The sequence below is a fragment of the Mastigoproctus giganteus genome, chromosome 6, assembly GCF_048544385.1.
Source record: "Mastigoproctus giganteus isolate SK-2022 chromosome 6, ASM4854438v1, whole genome shotgun sequence".
In the NCBI taxonomy this organism is placed as follows: Eukaryota; Metazoa; Arthropoda; class Arachnida; order Uropygi; family Thelyphonidae; genus Mastigoproctus; species Mastigoproctus giganteus.
This window is the reverse complement of record NC_143580.1, coordinates 68,966,789-68,990,644: the sequence shown is the minus strand read 5'-3', so window position 1 is coordinate 68,990,644 and position 23,856 is coordinate 68,966,789. Positions and strand designations below refer to the sequence as shown.

Below are 23,856 nucleotides of genomic sequence, written 5' to 3'. Positions count from 1 at the left end.
TGTTATTCTTCTTTTGGTCAGAACCAATTCCTGTCTCCAAGGAACTTTATTGGGGATCCGAATGATTGACAACAACCAACTACGCTTGCCAAGCCATTTAGCGAAAGATCATCTACACAAAGAGTCATATAAAAGTTACTTGAGAACAACCTCATTCAGAAACAAGACTTCCAAGATAGAAGAAACCTTGCTATCCTCGCTTGAAACCGACTAACTCAGCAACGGAGTAAAATGGTTTATTAAAGTTCCTCGCGTCATTGACGGAATTCGAACCGGAACCTTTTACACCTGATGTGGAAGGACCATAAGTATAAACACTGTGGTATCCACGAGTATAGGTCGTCTGTACAGCAAGAGAACCAAATTTGTCACATACAGAACAATAGCAATCAATCTACAGCGTATAGGAATCATGTAGGAGACCCAACTCAGCTGCCATTTCCAAAATATCAAGAGCACGGTGAACAAAATATTTACCCTTCAATGTATACCCCTAGAAGGCAAATTTGACTTCATCTAACTTGATGAGACGTGGATTAAGAATGACAAATCCTTTAACCTTCTTCCGCAATTCATGGTTCTATTATTATATCGGAAAGAGAGGAAATGATAGAACAGGATGGCGAGTGGCACGCATATATAAAAAGGATTACAAGTAGGCAAGAATGCAAACCACTCCTACTGTCGACAACTAACTACAGTGTGTTAGTCGTCGACAGGAATCGAACCCAGACCCATCCAAAAGTGGCGAACCCACCACTGTTATCAGGGATTGTATCGATCAACTGTTACTTGTCACTGAAATAATCGATCATCAATACAGTTTATGCCGTTCCTTGGGCTCCATAATTACGAAAGCCTCATGTTACAATTCGGGTTAAAAAGTATTCCTCTTTCGCCCCAAAATCAACGGAATGTGGTTTCTTGCAGCGGGTGACTGCTTGTGATATCGCGTTTCGCTAATGGGATCACTCTTAGAAGGCCATTACTTATGTTTAAACAGCGTACATCATTTAGAACATCGAGAGATAATTGACCCAGTGTAATAGACACTGCCAGAAAACTACAATAGATGAGACCAATTTCACATAATTTGTCTCCAAGTAATTAATTGTGACTCAAATGTGCCCTCGTGTATTTACATAAACTGCAAGTTTTCTCGTCAAAATGAATAATGCACAACCATCAAACGCAGCTCAATATTCCCATCCAAGACCATTTACGGCCAATTACATAATACGTACGTGCACTCGATAATTTGCCACTTCATCATTAATTTGCTGAGCACACTTCGACAATAAGGTTATTGTAAAGATTTGGTCATTACACATTTAGTGGCAGAACCAAGCAAGGGAAGGCAACATTAGTAACGCACACTGCTGCAGGGAAAAATCAAGTTGCCCCTACACTTAGCTTGAAGACATAACTTGATTTAACCTCTTGTTGATGTAAATCGTAAGCGAATAAGAATTCTGACTGCTAATATGCATCTTGTCCAATAAAGCTACCACATATACACGTGCTAGATATATTAGTGTTATTTTTTTGGCGTATGAGCAACTTAGGCCATATTGCGCGTGTTCTGTGAACGATTTCTGCTTTTATGTTTGATAAAAATCCAAGTTTCCAGGAGGAAAACCATGCTACCTTCGCCTGAGATCGACTAACTCAGACACTGGTGTCATTGACGGGATTCGAACTTAAGTCTTTTCCACCCTGTGTGGGGAGGACAGTGATGATAGAAACTGCGCTATCCAGGAGGGCAAACGTACTAGGGATACAGAGAGACAAACAAATACTTCAATTTTAAATACCATTAAATCTTAGCCCATGTACAAGGTATTGCTTTAAATATAAATAAGTCAGCTGATTCCTCAGGATTGATAATTGGATTTAAGAAACACACGATGTATATAATAACGTTATTCATAACCTATGGGCGAAACATGATTTATGTGATGACAAAAATAATCATAATTTTTCATATTGGGCCCATTTTGTTTCTATAAATAACTAAAGGGAATTCTAACATAAAGAAAATCACTGGATTTGAGCTCCACCGCTTCTATTAATTTTTGGCCTTTTGTTGTGTATATATAATGGCTCAAGCCAGCAGCTGATCGAAATTTTCATCCTCATCCGCACACTGCTGGACTCTGTCTGCCAAACTACAACACACTTTGGCACAAAGATCTTTGTTTGCCTCCACTTCTAAAAGACATGAGTGAAGCGTCTGAGATCGTAAATGGTACGACGAGGTTTCCAGTCCTACATCCTTTCCTTAATGAAGTCCCAAAAGAAAGATTCCATGAGCGTACGTTCTGATGGCTATTAGATTAGCCCTCGCCAAACTATCTACTATTTATGAAATTCTTGATCTATTACGACAAGTCACGACTTGAGCTTAATAAGTGAGGTACCTTTCTGCTGGAAGAACAATTCTGCATAATTAAGTTGCTGGAGGAATTGTGATATGATGATGTCCTCATCATCTTCAGAGAGACTGTTTATCGAAAAACACAGGTCCAATAATTTCAAAAACATGAAATTCTACTGCAAACTGTAGCATATGGTTCGTTTATCTTTTCTTTCGTTGTAAGGTGGAGATCTGCGGACGACCAGAACACAGTTGCGCATGCTGACTTGGCCAGACAATGCGAAGCACGCTTCGTTGGATCCGATAGTCTTCTCAAAGAGCACACTGCTGTCTTAATGAATTTAGTATGGTTTATTAGAAATGCAAACCTCGATCTGGTTCATCTTATAACAAATGGTGTATCAGTCTTGGTCCATACGGCTTCAAATTTCCATTAACTGGAACAATGCCTAAATGAATGTTTCTAGCTCTTCAGAAACACACTTGATTGTTTTTTTGGACTTTACAAGGATACTTATATCACTAAAATTTTGTTTTCAGGGGTAATAACAGCTATTGGTTGACCACTCTTTGGTACATTAACGATAAACCCTGTCTGGTTGAATTTGTTACAAAGTCCGTAAATGGATAGACTGTTTGGCCGCCCCGGATAAAAACGGATACAGGCTATAACAGTATTAGATGAAGGGGAAAAGAATTTCTGATTCCAACTTATACCCTCCTTTATTTACCAGCTAAGATTTGAAACAGATTTCTTGTTCGACCACAGAAAATCGAATTAATCAAAAGCTCCTTGTAGCATGCATTTTCCACTTTAAACCACTTTATCCAAAGATCGTTAGCTATAGTTTCCACGATGACCAGAGAAATTTATAAGTGCTGCTATCTGCAACAATTCCAAAGCTTTGTTAGTGTCATCTGTTTTATTTAGGACCACCGGTCTCTGCCCCTTGTCGGCTGTCAGAACCAATAAATCAGGATCCTGAGTGATTGTCCTCAACGCTGTTAGTTGCTCCCAGTCAAGACTGAACCTGTAGAATCGAACAGATTTCAGAATATTAGCAGTCTTGTGTTGAATTTCTACTGCTGTTTCTGCAGGAGTACTCCCTAACGCTTTGACGATGCCTATGGTCGCATGGATTGTGATCAATTAAGTGGACATACAGTTAGGAAACAGAAAGAAATTATATGATTATTGTACGGGTGACAAATCCGTCCGATCTAATTATGTTTCATTGCACTTACTTCTACTCTTTCTAAAGTAATGGAGCAATCAATTAAACGCCAACTCCTATCTAGAAAATTTCCATCTGATCAATGATCGCCGACATGGATTCCGTCAATGTCGATCCACTACTGATTTTCTGGCTTATGTTATCCACCTGTGGACAAATTAAATAGAAAAGTTTTGTGAAACCAAGCAGTTGCTCTTGCCATTTCAAAGGCTTTTGATCGTGTTTGGAGTAAAGGTTTTCTAAATATGCTTCCATCTTATGGTTTTCCGACTGCTTTTTGTAATTGGGTATTCAGTTTTCTCTGTGGCCGCTCACGGCGGGTGATGGACGATGGCTCTCTGTCTTTTAACTTCTCCTCTTATGCTGGTCTTGCCCAAGGTTCGATTCTTTCTCCCACTTTTTCCCCTTGTATATTAACGACCTTCGATTGACCGGAAATCCTATTCATAGTTTTGCTGGTGATAGCACGTTGCATTCCACTTTCCAGTTTGAGAAACTTGCCCTGCTCAAACAGCTTTAACTTCTCGAATATCCACTACCAATTCCTTAAATGCCATCTCCAGGTAATTTTCCAGTAGGGCAAAGATAACTTAGTTGATTTCAATCCTTCTAAAACTCAGTCCTGTGTTTTATATCTCGCAAAAAGGATTCTTCTGCTCCTATGCTTATCCTCGATGACACTATAATTCCTAGGCAAGATCATATATCTCTATTGGGGATTATCCTGACTTCTAATCACTCTTGGCTTAAGCACATCACAAATACTGCTTCCTCAGCATCTAAAAAACTGGGTTTAGATGCAGAGTTTTCTGTACAAATCGTAAATTCGCCCTACCATGGAATAGCACGCCCACATCTGGGGCGGTGTCCCCAAAACCTCTCTCAGGTTTCTAGATTTTATTCAAAAGAGGGCAGTTAGGTTAATTAATGATTCATCTCTAACAGAGTCTCTCCACTCTCCGTCTCATAGACGTTCTGCTTCTGTCGCATGCTTTTGTTATAGAAACTTCCATGGGCACTGTTCTTCTGAAATGGCTTCTATAACTCCCGCTCTCTCTTTCTAACCAATCCGAACACGCGCCGCAACCAGTCAACATTACTGTCCAACCTCAAACTCACAGACCAACTTTCCTTCTTCCTCATTTATTCATTCAACTTCCGTCTTCTGGAACATATTTGGGATTCTCATTAAAAAATGTGTCACAAAGAGAATACAATGGAATTTCATGGGACAACAGATGAAGGTAACTCCCCCTTCATATCAAACAACTGTCGACCATTTCTGAACAATGCAATCCGTGGCCCCTTTGAGAAACACCAGCAGTATCGGATGAAAAATCTCAATTTCATGGGGAGACGCGATAGGAAAAAGATAATAAAAATTCCTATTGCCTAAACTGGATTCTAACCCTGCTGTTTTCGTCACAATGTGAAGAATAACAATAATAATGGCTGTGCCAGTCGATGAATCATACCGCATACCTTTCTTAAGAATATTATGCAATATTGAATGCTATTTGTATCTAAAAGCATATTCAAACACCGTACTTTTAGATGGAAACAGAAGTCTAATGATGGATACACAGCACAGTTTTGTAAACGAAAAATCTTGTTAAATGTTCTTGTTTATACTCCTACACATCCACCAAGTAAGAGGAGTTTACAGAAATCATAAATACAATTGTCAATCGTATTCAGCGGTCACTGGCTCAAATAATAACCCCTGGTTCCAAACAACCCTCTTGGTGAGATTGAGAAAGGATCCATATTAAGGAGGACTTCCAATATGTGGATAACAGAGCCTGATAACTAAACACCTTAGAGAGGCACCTGCCTGAAGTTTCTAGAGCTAGGTGACATACATTCAAATTACGAAGGAAAATATATAGACCGTATCGTTGGAGGTTTTTTTTTTCTTTTTGTTTTTAACCATGCAGTTGTTAATTATCGGAATAAGTTACCTCCGAGACAGTTAAGCTGACAGCTTGGAAAATTTAAGGTGATATAGATGCGTATAGTTGAGTTCTCTTGGCATTACAATATCCCCGTATGGAAGATGACTGGTCTATGGCGATGATGAAGGTTCAAAGTCGGAAACGGCTGAAATAAGATTGTAGCTCGTAGCTTTCTAAGTGTCCTCAAGGAAGAAGGTTGGTGGTCGCAGGGTTCTAGGCGCATTAACAAATTAGGCTATATTGCGAAATATATATATAATGTCTGTAAATTGTGCGTGTTCTGTGTTCAAATTGCTGTTTTGCCGGACGAAAAATCAGAGTTTCTGGGAGAAAAAAAAAACATGCTACCTTCGCCTGAGACCGACTAACTCAGCAACGTTGTGAAAACAGCCCATAAAAACTCCCCAAGTCATCAATGGAAATCGAACTCAGGCCTTTTCTACCTGGTGTTTTGGGATGGACGGCGATTTTACCAACTGTGCTACCCACGAGGGCACATGAAGAATTGGTCTTCGTTGAGATCCTTCTGACTTCGAACATGGAATGATTGTGGAGGCAAGACATGCAGGTGCAAGCATCTTAAAAATATCCAACGTAGTTGAGTGCTTCCGTTCTGTGACGGGTGTCTCGAGTCTACCGTGATTGCCTTAACAACGGTCGAACAACCAGTCAAAGATCACACGTGGGACAGTCACGTGTGGTTAATGCGCGTGGTGAGCGTCGTATGTCTCTTCTCGTAACAAAACAGAGAAGTAGCACAGTGACCCAAATAACCATTCAGTACAACTTGGTAATAGCAAGACTAATATCCACATGGATTATGCGCCAGACATTAGCTCGTACAGGCTATGAGTCGTCAAACGTTATGACTCACAACGAGACAGAAGAAATTGCACTAATAAGTGGAAATTTGTCGCCTGGCCCGTCAAATCCCGTTTCCAACTCATGATGAGTGTATCTGCATTTAGAGAAAGCAACATGAGGCCTTAGCACCTGAATGCACTGTTGGTTCGGCAGGATGGAGGTGGTGGTAGTGGTGTTGCAGATTGGGAACTATTCTGATGGCACACCTTGGGCATTCTAATCAACGTTAACAAAAGGCTGGATGAAAACGCCTACCTCTCTATCCTCTTCGACTCAAGTACATTCCTTCATGATAACATATACTAGACAACTCCGGCGTCTATCAACTAGACAGCGCCCCATGTCACAAGGCCTGGCAGATTCCTAACTGGTTTCAAGAAGATAACAGTGACTTATCCGTTGTACCATCGCTGCCCAGCTCACCAATCTCAACCCAATTGAGCATGCTTGAGACCTACTGGAAAAGTACATTCGATGCTGCGACCATCCACCTGAAAATCTGTGGTCATTACCGGATACATTGTGCAAAGCATGGATAGCACTTCCACAGGACACCTTGTGGAGTCTCATACCAAGAGGTGTGCAGGCTGTATTACTAGCAAAAGGTGGCCTTACGAGGTATTAAGTCAGAATAACTTAATTGAAATGCAAGGAGATTGGTAATGTTTCTTATCGCCAAAATAAACGGTTACAGAAAGAGGTCTTATAAAATCTGCAAGCTCACTTTCCATTTTTGGATATTAGGCTAGAAATAACTGAAGATAAATGTATACAGTAAGACCTCAGTAATTTTTAAAGAGAAACTAGCGTTGGCTGGCCAACTGACTGGATTCTTTAAACTTGTTACAATATTTGGTGTGGAGTGTACACAGGGGATAACAACTCTTGTAAATAAAAACAAAAATCCCGTAGCATTACTGAAATATGCAAGAGGTTAGTGGAAAATAAAAGTACCAAGATGGGAAATTTCGGATGTTAACAAAGCAATTTTGGCTCTACAGAAGATTTTTTTTTGAGAAGCATATCATTTGAGCGTGCGAGTAATATATCTTTGCGATAGTTCTGTAGTGGTAATCTGACGTAGATTTTGATATTTGCTATCACTGGAAAGGCTGTGCTACAACATAAGCAGTCGTATTATTGTAGCCCTTCGAGAGTTGGCGTTCTGTTCCATTTTATTCTGGAGTCAAGAAGTGATTGATTATATTAAGAATCTGTTTTGACTTTCATCTTCCTCTGGTGATCGTTACAGCAAACATTTGTTATTCCAATACGTCAGCACTAACAGGTGTTTACCCCTCAATTGAATGAAGCTTTAAACAACCTTCGATTTCTTTTTCTTTACTGTTAAAATAAAAGAAAAATCCTCGCTGTAAAACAGGAAATACGTTTTGCTCTCGTTGGATATTTTACTGAATAACCATCACACACAGAATTATTTTATTTATAAATACTGTATCCCATATGGCAATACACACGAATTCACCAAACCGCAATGAACACAGACTGCTTTCATTTTCTGAATTTTTTTAATGCATTTGTTATGAATTGTTCTGTTTTGTTATGTATTATTCTGGCTAACACAACTACAAGTTGTTAATAATAAGTTTTGAAGCTTATATATATATTTTTTATAAAGAGGTTTTGTAAGAATTTCAAAAATCTTGACGCGCTGAAGCCATCTGTAAGAAATTTATTGAGTTGGACAGATTTACTCCCATTTCGGTTCACCAGTTGTAAGGATCTTCTTCCAAATTCTTAGATTAAAATTTCTTATTTAAGAGTAACCGTCTGTATTAGGTGAATACCTTACACTGCCCTACCATTAATATCCAGACACTCCTCCATGGATGAGGAAACAGGTCCTATTCATGCAACACGTCACAGTGCACACTGGACTTCGAACAGACAATTGCAAAAGTGAACATGCAAGATGACACGGTCAATAAATTACTTCAACAGAATTGATCACCTCAACAAATGCTAGACGACGAAGATTCGAGCTTCATGGTGCAAGGAGCGCGAATCCTGGGCTGTAAAGCAGTGAAAACAGTCCTGTGGACAGACGAGTTGAGGCTCGCACTCTACCAGTCTGATGGCCATTCCTGGGTGTGGTGAATGCTAGGGGAACAGTTCCTTCCTGATTGTATCTTCCCAACAATAAAGTTTTATGGAGGCAGTGTCATGGTATGGGGCTCCTTTCATGGTTTGGCTTGGGCCCATTAATCGTTATCAACAAAACCATGAATTCTGCGCAATATCAGGACAGCCTGGACAATTGTTCACTTCCAACATTATGGCAATACTTCGGGGAAGGCCCATACCTGTATCAGCAAAATAACGCACCATGCCATACTGCTGGGGTCGTACCAGAGTGTCTTGAGGACATGAGTGTGGAAAAGTTGGATTGGTCAGCCCAGAGGCTGATCTGAACCCAATCGAGCATCTTTGGGATGTATTGGATCGTCCGGTACGTGCACGTCGAGATCGCCCAAAGAACAGGGCCGAACTGGTGGCTGCGTTAAAGGCCGAGTTGAGGAACATATCACCTGACATTTATAAAAAGCTGGTTGAGAGTATCCCGCGAAGATTGAAGGCCGTAATAAAAGCAAAAGGTTTCAGCACAAAAATATTAAATGACATAATAAAAGCTCTTTTTTTTTTTGTTTAAAGGCAGGTGTCCGGATATTAATGATAAGGCAATGGTAAGGTATCATCATTAATGGTAAGGTATCATCATTCCTCATAGAAACTGCAAAAAATCACAGTGGATGCTTTCCCACATTGGTAAAACCTCACAACATGCAAATTGGCCCTTGAACACGTACTCGTACACCATGTTTCAATATGGTTTAAGCCGTTGATGCGCCCAAAAATAATTCCTATATTGGAAAAATACCAGTTCGTAAATGCTGCATACATTAACACTGCCATAGTAACTCAACTAATTATCGATTATGTCGAAACAGTTAAATTCTCCACCATTGTAGATCAGGGATCATATTTCATATAAATCTCTGTACTTTAAGGTCTTATGTCCTCGCTAAATACAGAAAAATCTGCAAAAATATCCGCAACCATCAAAAACCCACAAGAAAACTTTCCACTAGTCTTTAATTCTCGCCATGAGAATTTACAAATTCTAAGAAAGTTTCCAGTAACCCGCTGGGAGTTGATTATAACTCTTCTTAATTCTTCCATTCATCTAGTATTGTTCACTAGCCATTGTGTCTTTACAGAGTAACTTGTGGCAGTGTTCTACATGCTCTCTCTTCATTAGATCGACCTCCTACATTAACCAACGAACACTACGAAATGTAATCAATAATTTTCTGACCGCCCGCCCTTCCTTAATGTCCTTAATTAACCCCATTGCATCATTTGCTTTTTGATGCACTGCCGCCTACGTTTGGTATAATCTTATATGGGAGACAGCCGCATAAACTATTAATGGAAGAGAATAATTGGAAACCCGAATAGAGCGAGAAACAGAACGAGCTCCACGAACTACCAGAAAACTAATAGCTGTCAAGGTTCGTACTAAGGAATACGAATATTCTTTTTCTGCCTTCTTAGGCGCATTAACTCAAATTGCGTGTCACGGCCTGGATTCCCCCTTGCCAATCCAGGATCGTTCTCAGGGATATTTTAATCCAAATCTCATTAGCCATCTCTAATGTGCTATTTCCTTAACTTTATCGGTGAGCATCGCACGCGTATGTGTGTGCACTCTGCGGTCGGTTTGTCATCAGGAGTCCCCGGTGTAAAATTTTACGATGGAGTAACTGGATAGTGAGCGAAAGCGTTAGTTAGGGAGGGAAGGTTTTCCTCTCAATAGGAATTAAATCCCAGCTACTTCGGCAAGCAAGCAGAGAATCCATGCAGGCTGAATCCGGATGGGAATATTAATATGATTTATTGCCACACATAATTCTGTGCAGGAATGCTGACTGCTTTCGCTATTAGTCCTCGGAGAACTGCTTCAGCCATATTCTACAGCGCGAGGGTCTACAGATAAGCGATGAAATGCTTTTCACGTTTTCTTCCTCTTTGTGTACGTGTGAAGTACCCAAAATGTAAAGATATGCAGCTCTTCTTTTTTTTATTTTATATTAGGTATATCATTTTTTTCTTTCTCTCTTACAAGACACTCCAACAAACCTTCATTCAGTACTTTCTTGCTTCTTTTTCTAGCTGCCTTGTAAATATGCCACGAAAAGCAACTCGCTGCATCCCATTTAACATGCTGTACATTAAACTCGCTCTTGCTAACGGTTTAAAATTGGAATGGATAGAAAGTTGTGTTTCTTTAACAGTGACATATATCGCACAGATTTTTCTGCTACTCGCTAACTAAATGATTGAAGAAATGGGATATTTTGTATTAAACAAAGCTCGCTCCGAATTAATTAAATAAAAAGTCTATTATCAAAGGAATAATTCAAGTCCTTTTTTACCTCCAGCCATTTTGATTGTTGATCGCTTCACATCCACGTTTTTATAGGACGTGAATCATAATGAAATACCACACGAATATAAACTAAATGTGCAGGGTTAAACTTAAGAACAAAGGGTTTTTAGGAATTACTTAAGGACTAAGAGTCTTTAGGAGTTATAATTAGTGGCAAAGCCTCCTGTGGCAACGTAAATGGATTCCAGTATGCACGTTGCGAGACTGCACAACCGCACACAGATGCCCTGCTGGAAAGCCCCAACAGATTCTTTCACAACATATGACAGTGGGGTGTTAAGCATTAACTTATTTATATCTGTAAAGTAGGTCTATTCTTTTGGGAAAACTGAGGGTCCCTCGCAGTGGAGTATGACACTGCGGTAGATCAGACGCTTGCGATCTACAGATGAGGATCTGGTTGCTCTAAAATCAGCTACCAATGCGAATATGGAAGATGTGTGCGGTATCAATAATTTCTCTTGATGACCCTTGGCATTTTTCATGGTGCTGTCAGCATTGTTGTTACTGTCACGGGCACCTTCGATTTCAGACCCTGAAGGGTTCCAGTTCCTTGTACTGATTCATGATTCTATAAGAACTCCATCAGCTCTTTGTGCAGTTCGCGATTCTAGAAGAACTTCACCAGCTCCTTGTGCAATATGTGATTCTACAGAGCTCAAGCTCCTTGTGCTGGAAGTTCTATCTTTGGCAGGTCTTCGACCGAACCTTAGATTGTCTTCTATACTTATGCATGTTCTTCTTTTCTACTTATTATTCTTATTACTGTTTTTAATGTCCTTCCTTTTTTGCATTAACCGATTCTTAAAGACAAATTCGATTGCTGATTTTTTTTATAAACTATGCAGGATTTAAAAAATATATATTTTACAAAATTATGCCGGTTTTTGTTAAAAAAAATCGCATTTTTCAGTTTATTGTACTATCAATATTTCACTTAGAGAAGAAAAAAAAGCTGTTAAACTTATCTTCATCTAACAAACATAATAATCAAGAAAGTGAATTTTGTGTATTCAAAATTAACATAAAGAATCCAAGCTTATTTTAAATATTATGGAAGAAAGACGAGTAACACTTATTAAAGATAAATTTTGCATATTTTAAAATGAGGCGCTTCTACAATAATCCAAAAACCTTTTCGTTTTGAGTTGGTGCATGCTTTGAATAATCAGAGCTATTCGAAGCATGTGACATTTAGTTTTTTCCCTTTTTTTATATAAAAAACTAAAAGAGAAGAAGATCCGATCACGGCAGATTAGACAAACTAGAGAAAGAATTGCTGGGCGCGCAGAAAGCGTTTGTCATTTGGACATCGGTAATGTGGGTTCGACACCTTGAAAAATGCAGCAGCAAACCTTGAAAGAGGATAGCCTATGAGGGCGTACAACCATTTCATGATTCCACGGTTGCTAATAAGAAAACGAGTGGAGTTAAAAAGCAAGAGTCCAACAGAAGAGAGTGGAACTTAACTCAATAAATATGATCAATCCCATGCGCTTTGAACGAGAGTTTTACTCACTCTCAATATAACGTTATTTTATTAAATACTCTTTTTCTCTCTAACGAATACTTGTATTTTGATTATTACCGATAAATTGGAAGTAAATCACACATTTGGCAAAGAATTTGACTGATTTATGAGATGGATATAATTAATTGACTAAACTGAAGGTACTGAGACTCTGAATAGAACATACTCTCCTCGATAATTGCTGATGATTAATAACTAAGTACTGCAATAGAATAAATTATTCATTGTTAGCTCGGAGTAATTTATTGAGTTTTCAACTAACTGAATCTATGATGCCAAATAATTAACTCACTCTTAGTACTGCTAAGTCGAGATGATATATCAGTTTATACGAAATGGGCCTTCATAATTTACGCAATTGTGATTGTCTGTCAATATATCTGTGCCGGATAAGCATTTTTTTTTTTTCAGACAAGCTTTTAGATGTATTTATTATATTGTTATAAAAATCTCGTGTAACTTATAGGCATAAAGAAGTTATTTAGTTTTTCTTAAATAATATTAATCTTAATGCCTTGCTACGTACATCCTTTAGTATTTATCATCTTTTTGAAATAGTATTTCTGTGTATGGTAATTATAAGATTGATTGAAATGTGAATATTTCAGTCGTACTGGGGTGGAGGGGTGGAGCTTATCATATAAAAGAATAACAAAATCCTTTAATACTAGTAAAGACAAGTTAAGTAAACAAAATAAATAAACCTACCAAAAGCTTTCGGACTTGCATAGTCCTTCTTCAGTTGGGGAATGAGCGTTATTATAAAATAAAGAATACCAGGTGCTCAGCCATGGTAGACATGCGAGGTGAGACGCGTGACACAGGTGCAGGCAACAATCAGTTGTTGGAAGTAGAGGTTTGTGGCTGTAACTGTAGCGTTTGAGTATGAAGCGTGTGCCAACGCTTATCATTCTGGAGAATAACTGCTTCCATGATGGGATGGATGCGTTCCTCCTTTATTTCGATTAAAGGCGCCTCGACAACAGGAAATGTGGAGCGACTCCAACCAGATGCGATGACGGTAGTGTCCGGATTCGCCTATAATTTCAAAGCCACGGTGCGGATCAAGGTTGTGCTGGGAAGACCAGAAGTGCTCCGCGATTGCCAAGTGTCGTGAATTTGCGAAATGGATTGCTCTCTCATGTTCAGAGATTCGATCTTGGAGCTTCCCAACATAGCAGCCAGTGCAGTCACGGCAGGAAATGCGGTACACCGAACCGCAACGAAAAAGGGTGACAGAATCGGCTTTTTTTACCCTCGAGAGGAGGGACAGCAACTTCCTTTTGGTAGCTGCAAGCACTTTATCCCGTGGGCCTGGAGGATTTTAGAGAGCTGCTGCGACACGCTCGGGTAGTAGGGGATAAAGGCGGTCGAGATGGCATCATCGCTAATGGGGGCCTTAGGGTGTGCTGCGCGGTCACAGGCGTGCAGGTCACATCCATCTAGAGCACTGACAGCGCAGCCACATCTAGCCAGATCTGCTTTTATTTTAACAATCTCATCGAGTCTTTCATCAATGAACTGGAATGAGTCCAGGCGCGGGTTAGTAGGGCTCGCGCAGTACCGAGAAGGTGGCTGTGAGCGTGTTCTGACCGGTAGTTAATAAATAAATAAATATTCATTTATTGCAACTACAGCAAGCCCATCACAGCACTAGGCTAGGGGCATAAATTCAGTACAAAGGAGACAAATATATATAAAAAAATACATAGGATATTCTATATATACATTAACAACGAATATGAATTATAATGATCAAAAATATATATTGCAGAACATCACATTTGGCTCTCGGATGTAGTTATTGGGTTGCAGGCAGGCAGCTGTTTGTTGCCTGGATATTGTACGAGGAAAACGAAGTTTATTGTTCAGCCATCTAAGAACCCAATACTCTAGGGAAAGGAATGGAATTTTTTGACGGTAACTTGAGGAGCACCAGACCAGATTTCTGAGGCATAAGACAGAATGGAAAAAATGCATCTCTGAAAATGGTTTATGACTGTTTTTCTATCATGAATCGCCGCTGTTTCTTACTTAATCAGCCATTTTGATTTTTGAATTTTTTTAGCAACATATACATAGTTGGTGAACTGGCCAGCACACATCGGTTTGCGGTGGTCTGAAGTTTATAAACTCGCGCCGAACAAGAGTATCTAAAAAGGGAAGAGTACTGCCGGACTCCAGTTCAATGGTGAATCGAATAAAGGGTGACAGAGCGGTGAGGTATCGCAATAGTCGGTCCCCTGACCCGCGAGCAATGACGACAAACGTATCATCGACATAGCGACACCAAAAGGCTAAAGATCTGGCAAATCCACAAACGTGCGACCCTCCAGCTCTTCCCTAGCAAGGTTTGCTGTGACCGAGCTAACGGGTGGGTGCACCCATAGCCGTACCATGAATTTTACAGTATAGGGATTCACTGAACATGATAACACCACCGATCAGGCACAACTTGAGGACGGCGCATACGTCGTTGGCTGACAGTGAAGTTCTGCTGCTCAGAATGGGGTCGTTGTCGAGAAGTTGTTTGGCGCACGTGATGGCTAGTTGGACGGCAACCGACTTGAATAGTTGCACCACATCTAATGAGGCCATAATCTGATCTTCTGAATTGGTAAGACTGAAAACCAGGTGCAGGAACTCTCCACTGTTCGAAATCGTGTTGTCGGTGTTGCCTACTAGAGGTGAAAGAAGATTGGCGACAAACTCTGACAACTCTTATGTCAGGGAGACACAGCAAGAGACGATAGGTCGTAAGGGGACATCTGGTTTATGGACCTTCGGTAGACCGTAAAACTGGTCTGTGCAGGTAGCACAGTGGTAGCGTCACCGTCCTCCCCCACACCGGGTGGAAAAGGCCCGGGTTCGAATCCCGTCGATAACGCGAGGTACTTTAATGGGCTTCTTTCGCTCCGTGGCTGAGTTAGTCGGTCTCAGGCGTAGATAGCAAGGTTTTTCCCCAGAAACTGGGGTTTTTCGTCCAGCAAACAGACAAATCGACCATAGAACACACGCAATTAACAGACATAAGATACACAGCACGGCAGATGAATTTAATTATTAGGGTGGCCTAAATATAATAGTTTTGTTTTTTGGGCAGAACGGCGAACTTCATCCTCACGGTGAGGAGTTCACCTGTTCATCGGACAAGCGTTTGTTACTCACATTCAACACAAACTGGGAGCAGTCTACGATAGGGGCTTCTTTCACGTGACTGGTGGCGTGGGCCTCACTAATTAGGTCGTTGAACTTGCCTTGTTGTCGTGAATGTTATCGCTCGGGTTCCCGGACTGCTTCGAAACAAACTCTGGACAATCCTGGAATATACGGAGGTGGGGACCACTTCGCTAAGCTCAAGCATGAGGACGGCCTTGCTGGTGGAAGCCCGTCGCAGGTTCTGATGAAGACAGCTGATCCAGATTTGTAGAGTTTTGTTGGATTATTTCTGGGAAAAGAAACAGTGACTGCCTTCGTTCTCAAATCATTGGGAAAGGCTGTTGTATTTTTTTAAATTATTATTTTAGGTGTGATGGGAAGGATTAAGTCATCCGACATATTCTTCACCACATCACACCATTTAGTAACCATGGAACAGTGGGGTGGCACACAACGTTCTTCTGCCATCAGGGCATTTTGCAAAAACAACCACAGTTACGAGGCCGCTCGACGTTCATGCCGTTTTCGATTTAAGCTTGAGCGTCAAGATTCTGTACCGTCTGCTCATGTCCTTAAAATATGGGCAAGAAAATTTAACGAAACTGCTTCTGCTCTCAAAAAAGAAGCCTCCGGTCAAACAAGAAGTGTCCACATACCAAGAAACGTCGCAGTTGTCAGGACCGCTCTCACACGGAGTCAAAAGCATTCTGCACGTCGGCATAGAGCCTTAGAACTCTTCCTATAGGAGTATAAGATGAATATTGCATCGCGACCTAAGTTTCCTTACTGAAAGAATTAAAATCTCGCGATCTCTCTCTCCTTACCCGTTAAAAAGTTTGGTCAAGAAATGCTAACTGAAATGGACCAAGACGAACACTTTGTTCGCAATCAATGGATGTCTGATGAAGACTTTGTTCACAATCTACTGATCTCTGATGAAACCCACTTTCACTAAACCGTTTTGTGAACAAACAACATATTCTATTGGTCGAAGAAACCATCGAAATTTCCAGCAGCAACCATTGCACAGTGACGGATAACAGCGTGGTGTGCAATTTCATCTCATGGTATTACGGGCCCATATTTTTCTTGAAGATGATAAAAGAGTAACAATCTGACGTCAGGCCGCTATGCTAACACAATCGTAACTTTTTCCACTGATAAGCCAACTACTAGTTCCTCGATTTAATGAGGCCAGCAGGTTTCACAAAGATGAAGTGATGTCTCGCACTGCGAGGATGTCAATGAATTCAGTACGACTGCTTTTTCATAGCCATATTATCTCGAGGAATGGAGACATTTCTTGAATTCCAAGGCTCCAACAAGTGGTTTGAACGAATTGTAAATAAACTGCCAAAATTCCTTTGGAGATGCTACTCCCCATCATTGGAAACAACCGCAAGTCACCTCGAAGACATCTTCAAAAAATAAACGGCATACTATATATTTTATGATGATATATTTGTAATTTGGTAACTCGTATACTTTCTTTATTTAATTATCGAGTTTTTAAAATCACCCTGTACCAAAAATCGCTCAGTGAAGAGATTTAAATTTCAATAAGGTACACCTTTGCGTCAGTGGTAAGTGACCTTTACTAATTTTTGAAACTTAAGATATTCCAGGATTTCAGATATAATTCTGTAAAGGACACGATCTTTATAAGCAGCATTTTATAATCTTATCCATATGGTCTTCCGACGAACAGTGAATATAGTAAGTGTAACAAACTTTTGATGAACACAGTTTTCTAGCTCGACTGTTTCAGATTAGAGTTTCTTTGCCAAAGAACTCTGCGCACACCACTTACACAAGAACTCCCACAGGCACTAATCACGCATTTTGTGTGCTAATGCCGTACGGAAAAAGGTCAAGCTCCAAAGAAGGCTTGCTAGATAATTATGAGAATTCCTAATGCGGCTCTAGTTCAAACAAAATCTCTAGAAATTCCACTGCTCAAGGTACTAAGGAGAAATTTCAAGTTGATAGCGTACTTAGGCATGAGAAGAAATGAAAACGATCCCATAATTCTAGATAAAGGTAGCTTATTTTTCCTTCTGTTTTTTTAAGAAACTTTTCTCGTAGAAACAAACCAGATGAGTGATCAAAACAGAATTGGTATTTGGATTTCTGAGTGTAAAAAGAGCTAAAGTAACTTTTTTTTTGTTTTAATTAACGTTTTATTTAAAACATAATCGTATAATTTTATCAAGAATATCATTGACTACCGATAACTACGTTGCCAAACACAATTTTCAATATACGTAGTTATGCAGAGGTCAATAATTAGTTCCGAAATATATCGTTATAAATATTTATATTTTAAAATTACTTTATTTTATAAATTCCTTAGTTATAATAAATTACGCTGTAGATTCGTAATGGCATTTCATCTCATATGCATTTGTCATGCTAAATCCTTAATCATCCTAAAAACACCTTTCAAATACCTGTATAAAGACTCCCTTAAGTCATTAAACTGTGCAATTAATTTTAATACAAATAAACCGCACAGAGAACTTTGAAAATCAGTGAGAAAGAGTTATTTTTTGATGCACACGCCCACACAAACGCATGGCATTCAGCTTCCCGTTGTTAAGAGCTATTTAATTATGAATAAAATGGTCATTCTTCTATTACTTGATGACACTCTTATCACTATTTGAAGATGGTGATGGGATTAGCGTTGGAGATTCGATTGACCGCCTTTCTATTCCAATCAAATATTAAGTAGGTTTGATTTATCGCAACTCACCACAATCCTTGTGGGACACGCAGCCAACGGAGCGTGCCACATACAGACATTAGTTTGTAATCATACAGAACCAAGAGTCACCAAGGACAACCACTAATCTCCATTCCTTATAATCAAAGAGCCACAGAGAGCACACCCACGCAGCTACAATTATGGGGAGGGAAAGACAGGGGGATGTCGGAAGAAAAGGAATAACAAAAGCCATGCGGAATTTTTAGTTATCTCTACAAGTGGCGTTTAATAAAATCTCGTCGTACTCTTCAAGAAATGAATGGAAACTTTTACAACAATAATAAGTGATTCAAAAGCTTAAATTTATCAAATATATAAGGTAACTCACGCAGAAGCATCTGTTTTGGTTCAGCTTCACATGTCGCCTGAGTTTCTATCTCTTGCTCAGTCTTTGCGTTGTATATTGTGTTTGAATTTCCCTTCTTAATCACATTTTAAGGTTCTGAATAGTTTTTAATGGACCAGTTCAATTCTTTGTCAATAGATGGTGCCAATATCAGCATTTATTGTTTGATATTATCTTAAGTTTACGTTTATTTGTTTTAAAATTCGTTAATGAGGATTTCATAATCAATATTGATTAATTACAAGTTAAATAATATTATTAATAAAAAAAAACTGAAATACTTCTGTATAAGTGTAAAAACTGTCATATTACTGCCATCCGAAGTACCTCATATACCCGTGTGTGTGTATATGGCTGTCAGTTATGCGTGTTTTCTGGTCGGTTTGCTTTTTTTTTCTGGACGAAAAACCTGAATTTCCGGGGGAAGGAACCTTTCTTTCCTGTACTGAGTATATTAAATCAGTCACGGACTGAAAAAAGCTCATAAATGTTTCTCATATCATTGATGGGATTCGAACTCAGGTCTTTCTCACCAGGTGTAACAAGCACGGTGATTATAACCACTGTGCTATCGCAAACACTCTGGATAGGTGATAGAAAGCTTTTTAAATAACATTCTCACTGGCTAAAACTAATAAACAGCTCAAACTGAAACTCGACAGAGTGATAATGATTTAATCGAAGCATCAATAAAGGTCGTTCTCACCTACCCTATAAAACATTCCCCAAATATATGTCCTACGAAAATAGCGTCATACATTTATCTCCCCCAAAGAACTGCTGTACCAAGATGCGAATAGACATCGATCATTTTGGCACCGTTTACATAAACGAAATGCTTCTCCCGCTTTCATCCTTCTTCCTGAATTTTCCAACGTCCCCATCAATATCAATTTTTGAAAGTTCTGAAAGGTTCGAAGATCTTCATCGCTAGATAAGGGAGCAGTTTCATTTCCATCAATCGATAAATTAACTTGCTTGCAATAGCCATGCTGTTCATTTATCGAGAAAGTGTTTTCTGAACTAAAAAAGGCACTAGAACATTATAAAACAAACGCAAAAATTCAGCTCTGAACAGTAAATGAAATGTTTTAAAAATGCGAGCAACCATTGATTAAATACACAGCTAGTTATTCAAGGAACTATCGCTGACTTATAATTCAGCAATGGATGGTGAAGAGGCCAGATTTGAAACATTACCATTGCACAATATTGCTAGAATAACAAACTGATTGAAGTTAAATCTTAGTATCGATAATTTACACACACAATCCAATTTTCTCCATTGAACAGCTTTTCATGATACATTACTTAAAAAGCGCTTTAGACCTCAAATATCATTTGTTTATTTCTTAGATAAAATGCGGGTGACACAAGATGGCTCACTTCTCATTGAAAACTCTAGTATATTGGATCACAGGAGGAAATATCGTTGTATATGTAGAGATAAATTGGACAGAGAAGCGGTTGTCAGTGCTACCTGGGGACAGCTCATGGTAACAGGTAAGAAAAGATATATTCATATTAAGTATAGTAGATGATTCTCTTTTACGAGGTCTTTTCAAAAAGTATCGAGACTGACGCTGAACGAATATTTTACTTTTAGGGCTCATGGCTTAATCTCTTTCGAAGTGTGCTCCTTCTGCAGCAATACGTAATCCTCCTAATGCTCAGGCTATTACTCTAACCACCCATAATTGTGGCAGTTTAAGGGATTGCTAGCTGCACCATCGTATTTTGCTTCATGGTTTCCACATGATCAAATCTCTCTCTTTTCGTGGCTTTTCTTAGTTGAGGGAAAGGAGACACAGAGCTATATCAGTAGGGAGACTACTGTCCTTATTTGATGCTATTTGGACAAAGAATCTGATCTACTTGTGGTGGTAAAGCATCCGATTTTCTGAATTGCATTAAGAAGACAACTTAGGGCGTCTAGAAAATTTAAAACGCCTAATGTGAAACTAATCAATCGAAATACGAACTGTGATATACCTTCATCATTTCGGGGATGCTGAAGGAGCACGAAAGGAGATCGGTTGGATGTTAAAAGCTATAGCAACACGTCCAGACGTGTTCGAACCTTCTCAACAAAGCATAAAGCCTATCTCAACGACTACCACAACTACACGCTCTTTCTCGATACACGTGAATATACCTCTTAGTAGCCTTAGAGTATAAATAGGTATACCATCAACTCCAGTGCTTTTAAAATAAGATCTTTCGTTATTTCTTATCAAAAAGGAAAGCTAATAAAGGAAGTCTTAGAAACTAACTTTGTGTTTTAAGGAATTTATCTAAGTTGCGCCTATTAATATTTCAGTTGTTTCTCTTTCTTTCTCTCTCTCTCTCTTTGTGAGGAATATAAAACTGTGCATGCTAAAGAATAGACCTTCATCAAAGAGCTAGTGAGAATCCTTTGTGCATTTATGAGAAAAGTCTTTAATGTTACTCTTTTCTATACATAAATGAATTACGAACTTCTTTCCCAGTTTGAGTACATAGTTTCGCAGTGCGAAAATGTCAAAGCGAGCCATGCTTTTAGAGTTGCTAAGATATGAAAAAAAAAGAAGGCTTTTCTTCACCTTCTTCCACACACTTACACTATCTGTCACTTTTCATCTCTCTCTCTTTCTGTCCATCCCTTTTCTCCTTCGCTATTTTCGTACTACGTGGTAATTTGTTCCATTTCCAGAGCCAACATCCACTTCGCCTCCCAGGATAGTGAGCGGAAGACGAGAGATCAAATACTCCGTCGGCGAAACTGCGGAAATGCTATGCGTCGCACAGGGAAATCCTGTGCCTAGCTACAGGTGGTACAAAAAAGAAGGAGGTCGATTACAGCCATTGCTATTTGGCCAGCGTTATCAGCTCTTGGGCAGGGCGTTCGTGATAGAGAAGAGTACAAGCCAAGACAGCGGCACTTATGCTTGTGTAGCCAATAATAGCCTGGGAGAAGACAGAGTCCAGTTCCAAGTGCTGGTTTCAGGTAAACGTTTTCTTCTTTTGAATGTCTCCAAGGAAATTTTAAAGAACCATCTTTTAAAAAATTGAATTAGACTGCTGTAAGGAATGTATGCTTCTTAAAGAATTTTAAATGTTATATTTAGAGAAAGGATGTTTTAAATTTCATTCAAAATGCCTCGATACTGTGTGAAATACTACAAAAGTGTCAAATGACATTTTGACCTTGGAAGTCTGTGCAAAAATTTGGACTATTATTAGCATAAAGTATTAAGAAAAAAATTAGCTGAATACGAATCCACAAATTTTAAACACTGACTGATTTTACGAATTCTCTAACTTGGTTAAATATAATTAAGATTTTTAGCTTTATCATAATTGAATAACACCCCATTGTTTTTAGTTTATGAATACCAATTCAATTTGGATTATTCTTTTCATATTATTAAATTATCGATGAAATTTTTCCTACTTATATTTGAGAGTTTCAACAGCCTTAGGCTAAAATTTCCTTAGAAATTTGCTAACAAGGATTAAAATAAGAATCTTTAAACAGCTACTTTAGCTGGCTGTGTTATCTTCATCGTCCATTTGTTTGCCTTATCTTCGAGTAACATTAAGAAAACATTTCCCTTAATAGTCTTCGAACTTTTCTTTCAACTTCTGGACACTTCGCGTTTTAAATTAGTTCGTCCTTCCTTTTCATATTTTACAGAGTAATCTTTTTTCTTTTAAAATTACCTGTTCTCTGAAAGAGAGTGCTTATAAAATGAAATTGAGTTATGTGCGCTTTTACTACGAAAATCTAACCGTGGCCACCTTCAGTTTAGCCCAAGTTCCACTCAATGAATAATGAAAGACCGAGACAGAAACGCTGATCGCGCGATTTAAAATCGCAACGCGAATGAAGAAAAAGCGTGTTAAAGGAAAGATACATTGAAGATCCGACAGGATGTTCTTAACTCAGAAAAAAAACGTGAAGAAAATATCGACGCATACAGTTTCTTCAAACATTAAGGAATATCAGCTTTAGATACTTTCTCAAGAAAAGAATGGAGAGATGGAGGGAAGGGGAGATGAAGAATTAAAATAAAAGGAAAAAAGGGAACTTAATTTTGCATTACTTCTTTTCCTCATTATATTTGGTTATAAGTATCATACAATTGAAAGTAACTTTGACCACAAAATGTACTAAACTATAAACATGCTCTGTCCCTCAGTTTATTGAATGCCCGAGAAGATCCATGGAAAAATTTTCAATATTATCGATAAAATATGTTCCCTTTGTACTTAACTTTATATATGAAACTGAAATGGCAAGGTAAATCTTCACTTCAAAGCCATAAAATTAATTGCACGTTATCTGAAAGATCCTGTTCAACTATTACAACTATGCACTGAAACCCTATCGTATATTGACTAGCGCACTCCTAACAGATCCTTTCCAATAACGGTAGAGAGAGAGAACTGTAATAGGGCAACTAACCAATTTAGCCTTCATCACATTTCTGATCTCATAGGAATGACAACTATGCCATTGATGCTAATATCCCTTCATTTCACAACTACAAGTGCACTTAGACTCCCACTGCTGTAGTCAGAGCGATCCTAAATATACAATTCCAAGGATGATGTCATTCAAAGGAATACTGCATTCGATTTTAAATGTTTTTGTTTTAATTTGATTAAAGTCATCTTTAGTTAATTAACATCCTAATTTGAAAAGAACTCTTTGATTAATCCAAATTCTAATTAAAATGGACTATTTGATTAGTCCAAGTCCTGATTTGGAAATTTACACTTGGATTAGTCCAAGTCCTGATTTGGAAATTTACACTTGGATTAGTCCAAATAATGATATGAAAGCACTCTTTGATTAATATAAATTCTGATTTGAAAAGGACTTTGTGATTAATCTAAATCCTGATTCAAAAAGGACTATTTGATTAGTCCAAATCATGACTAAAAGGAATATTTGATTAATCCAAATCATGATTCGAAAAGGACTCTTCTGATTAGTCCAAATCCTGATTCGAAAAGAACTTTTTGATTAATCCAAATCCTGATTTCAAAAAGGACTCTTTGATTAATCCAAATCCTGATTTCAAAAAGGACTCTTTGATTAGTCCAAATCATGATTTTAAAGCATTCTTTGATTAATCTAAACCCTGATTTGAAAAAGGACTATTT

The 23,856-nt window shown here is 38.7% G+C and overlaps 1 protein-coding gene across 1 annotated transcript in view; it reads left to right on the top strand.

Annotated features, from left to right (window-relative positions):
• LOC150084396 (cell adhesion molecule Dscam1-like) overlaps positions 1 to 23,856 on the top strand; it is a 343,756-nt gene that overhangs the window by 119,389 nt on the left and 200,511 nt on the right. Inside the window, exons 3-4 of the mRNA XM_090375202.1 lie at positions 20,062 to 20,208; positions 21,398 to 21,691. Of these exons, the coding sequence (XP_090231328.1) occupies positions 20,062 to 20,208; positions 21,398 to 21,691 (441 nt within the window). The remainder of the gene's footprint in view (positions 1 to 20,061; positions 20,209 to 21,397; positions 21,692 to 23,856) is intronic.